We start from the raw sequence: 3,396 nt of genomic DNA, 5'->3' as shown, positions 1-3,396 counted from the left end.
TTTTTTTTTTTTTTTTTTAATTAATAATTGAATAGTACAGCCAGTACCCCTTCAACCACTAAGAGGTCAAAATAGATGATCGAGTCACTCTCAATTGCCTTTGTGAGAAAGTAATTTTAGCCACTCGGAACACTTATTTTTTATTTTATTTTATTTTATTTTTGTCTAATTTGGTATTTTCAAAATGACACCATGACAAAAATAATTAGTACTGATTTTATAACGACATGGCAAAATGTTATTGGACATAACATAATTATCATCAGCCTAGGTGTCATTATTCACCATTAATAGAAAATCTAGAGAGAGAGAATGATTGGATAACTGTGCATATAGCTTAAAGAGTAATTTGATCCGTTTTAAACCCTAAGGAGATCGAGATTTGATAAAAGCTCAAAATACAAGGGCTCCTGAAATATTTTTGCCTTTAATTCTATTAAGCAAAACAATACAACATAATTCTGAAAATAAATACTAATAAAAAAGCAGCTTACCATTACTTCCGTAATTACATATAAATTTGCGGTGCAAAGTAAAGTGAAAAAAAAAAAAAACAAAAACAAAAATTAAGCATTATATTAGTCGCGCGCTTATTAATTATAATATGATCCAACAGTAAAATCTAGCTTACTGCTCTAATCTTCTGAGAAGAGCAGTTTTGAGACCTTCTTCGGTTCTCAATCCTTCAGGAACCCTGACCACAACATCCTGAAGCATGAGTTCGTTCACGCACGACATGCTCGCATGGTGGATTTGCAACTCTAGGTCACGTAGCGCACCCAGTAACCGTGCTGACGGGTAATTAACATTCTCCGATTGAACCCTAATCATGGCGTCCAGTCCAACAATCTTGATCTCCACCTCCAGCGCGAACCCGCCGGAGTTAGGCCTGGTTTGGTCGACGGAGGTGGTGGTGCTTTGGTTGTCCATGGTATCAGCCATTTCTAACTTCACCTTCTTCGACTCTCTTTGAAGCTGCGACTCGAACTCATCGATCTTCGTCTTCAGCTCGTTGATGTAGGAGACCGCGTCGGAGAGCAAAGACGCCTTGTCCATCCTCGACACGTTGGGGACCACGGCTCGCAGGGCGTAGAACCGGTGGTTCAGCTTCTCTCGCCGCTGCCGCTCCGCCTCGACGTGGTTCAACGGCGTGTCGCGGCCGAGCCCCGGTTTTCTCCCTCTTTTCTTGGGAGTTCTTTTCTCTATGTTTACAGCGAGAAGTGGGCAATCGGAATCAGAGTGCTCCGAGTCCACGTATGAAGAATGCGCTCCTCTGAAGCACTCTTTCTTCTTCTTCTCTTCTTGAGAATTATCCTCTTCTTGTATGCCGGCAATTATGCCGATATCCGCGAACGAAATGTTTCGGTCGAGAAATTGCATCGGGCCGGAACTTGGGTTTGGTTGCTTGGGTACCAAGCCAATGAGATCTGACCCGAATAAAGACTTGGCTTGTTGGACTAACCCCCAGTTCTCTCTGATTATCTCCTGAGAACCAATTTCAAGCACCCCACTAGACGTTGGGATACAAACCAAAGTCTCGATCCCATGCATTTGAGCTTCTTTAGCTCTCTCACAGCTGTAGAACTGAAGCTCATGGCCGCCGGTCAGCCACACCAGAGAATTAGTACTAAATGCCTTGCCGAGCACACCGTCGCCGGCTGCGAAAGAGCGGGTTAAAGACATGACATAGAACCATTCGGCGTCAGTGACATCGGCGTTTAAGGACATGTTATCGATGTCGTGGTGGTTTTCAGTGATGATGGATTGGATGTCCCTCATGAATTTTCTCCTCTCGGAATGTAGGACTGACATGGGGTGGTGGGTGGTGTTGGTGTGGGAGAGTTTAGGTGACATGTCTTTGGTGCCTTGGAAATGGCCGTCGGCCCAAGCCAAGAAGAGGTGGCCATTGTCTTCGTTTGCGGATTGCCAGAAAATGGCGTAAGTCCACCACTCCGGCTGGCTTTGGACTATGAATTGGAGCCTTTGTTGAAGGTTTGATGGGGTTTCTTGGGGCAAAGATACGAGAGAGGACGATGAAGAGGGAGAGATTATTATTTCTTCCATGCTTTTTTTTGTTATGCAGAAAACTGAGAAAAGGGAGAGGAAAGAGGGTTTCTTTTATGCGTTCGGTAGGGGAGCCCCCAGGCCCCAGCCAAGAATTAATTATTTAATAAAACACTAACTGGCAAAAAGAGGAGCAGTAAATGCTTTGCGGGCACTTACAGAGACAGCGAGAGAGAGAGAGAGAGAGAGAATCAGAAAAGGTTGGGGGATGGAGGAGGGAGGAGGGATATAAGAGGGAAACGGCGTAGTTTGGTGGCGAAGGGTGGGGTCCATGGTGTCGAGAAATAAGTTAATAGGGTGGTCACTATTGGTCGCCATTTGGCACGTGAAAGGAAAGCGAGAGGCCCCAGTGTGATGGGGCCCAGTGGCCACGTGGGGTCATTTGCTCACATGAATCACTGAATCAACTTTTGTTGATCTATGCAATGTTTTGGGGTACAATAGTTATCGTGTACAATCTCCCTTTTAAATCTTCTTGTCCTTTTCATGGCGTCTCCTCTCTCCATATCCACACCTTTCCTTGCAATTTATTTCACTTTTTTTTTTTTTTTCTCACTTGTTGAAAACACCTTACCTCTAAAATTCGATTAATAATTAAAGAAAAATGCTGCGTATACTATTAAAATTGATTGCATATTTTTTGTGGCAGTAAAAATTATTTTTGATGTGAAATATACATATTAGGGTGTGTTTGACATTATAATTTTCTACATAAAAAGTGCGATTTTAAACCAAATTATAGAAAATAAATTGTTTGAAATTACGTTTTAAAGCCAAACTGTGATTTTTCCAAATGTTTAATTACATTTTTAAAAATCACGTTTTTAAATCGCACATTTAAAAATCGTTATTTTTAAAATCCCACTTTTTGAAATGCAAACACAAAAATACCCTTAATCTACTCAAAATTTAATAGTGATTTTCATTGACACATATATAAGAGAATAAGCACTTATAATTAGGGGTGTCGGTTCGTATTACCGTTGCGTCAAACATGGATATAAGGTTATATAGATAAACCGTAACTCGATCAATTTAATTAAACAAGTTAACCCCCTCAACTCTAACCATCTAATTGTGTATTTGGTTCTTGTCGGGTTTGTGGGTCATGTCAAAAATTACTTGCTACCATTATGTCGAGTGTTAAGTTCGGTCATGTCGTGTAGAAGCATAGGTATAAAACTATATATGGATCAGCCCTAACTCGACTTTAACTCTTTAATTTCGTGTTGGGTCTATGTCGAATTTGCGGGTTATGTCAAAAATTTATGATTCTACTTTAATTATATACACGCACCGGCCATTTCTCTAATTCTCTTAATTAAAACACAG

At 40.9% G+C, this 3,396-nt stretch overlaps 1 protein-coding gene across 1 annotated transcript; it reads right to left on the bottom strand.

Moving 5' to 3' along the window:
- Nucleotides 1-468: 468 nt before the first annotated feature.
- LOC133862270 (transcription factor MYC2) lies at nt 469-2,124 on the bottom strand. The gene has a single exon (XM_062298038.1). The coding sequence runs from the start codon at nt 2,062-2,064 to the stop codon at nt 628-630; it is 1,437 nt and encodes a 478-aa protein (XP_062154022.1). The 5' UTR covers nt 2,065-2,124; the 3' UTR covers nt 469-627.
- Nucleotides 2,125-3,396: the final 1,272 nt, after the last annotated feature.

This window comes from Alnus glutinosa, chromosome 3 (genome assembly GCF_958979055.1).
Source record: "Alnus glutinosa chromosome 3, dhAlnGlut1.1, whole genome shotgun sequence".
Lineage (NCBI taxonomy): Eukaryota > Viridiplantae > Streptophyta > Magnoliopsida > Fagales > Betulaceae > Alnus > Alnus glutinosa.
This window is presented reverse-complemented; position numbering and strand designations above follow the sequence as displayed.

Coding starts and splice junctions, on each gene's coding strand:
- LOC133862270 (XM_062298038.1), bottom strand. CDS start 2,064: ATGGAAGAAATAATAATCTCTCCCTCTTCATCGTCCTCTCTCGTATCT.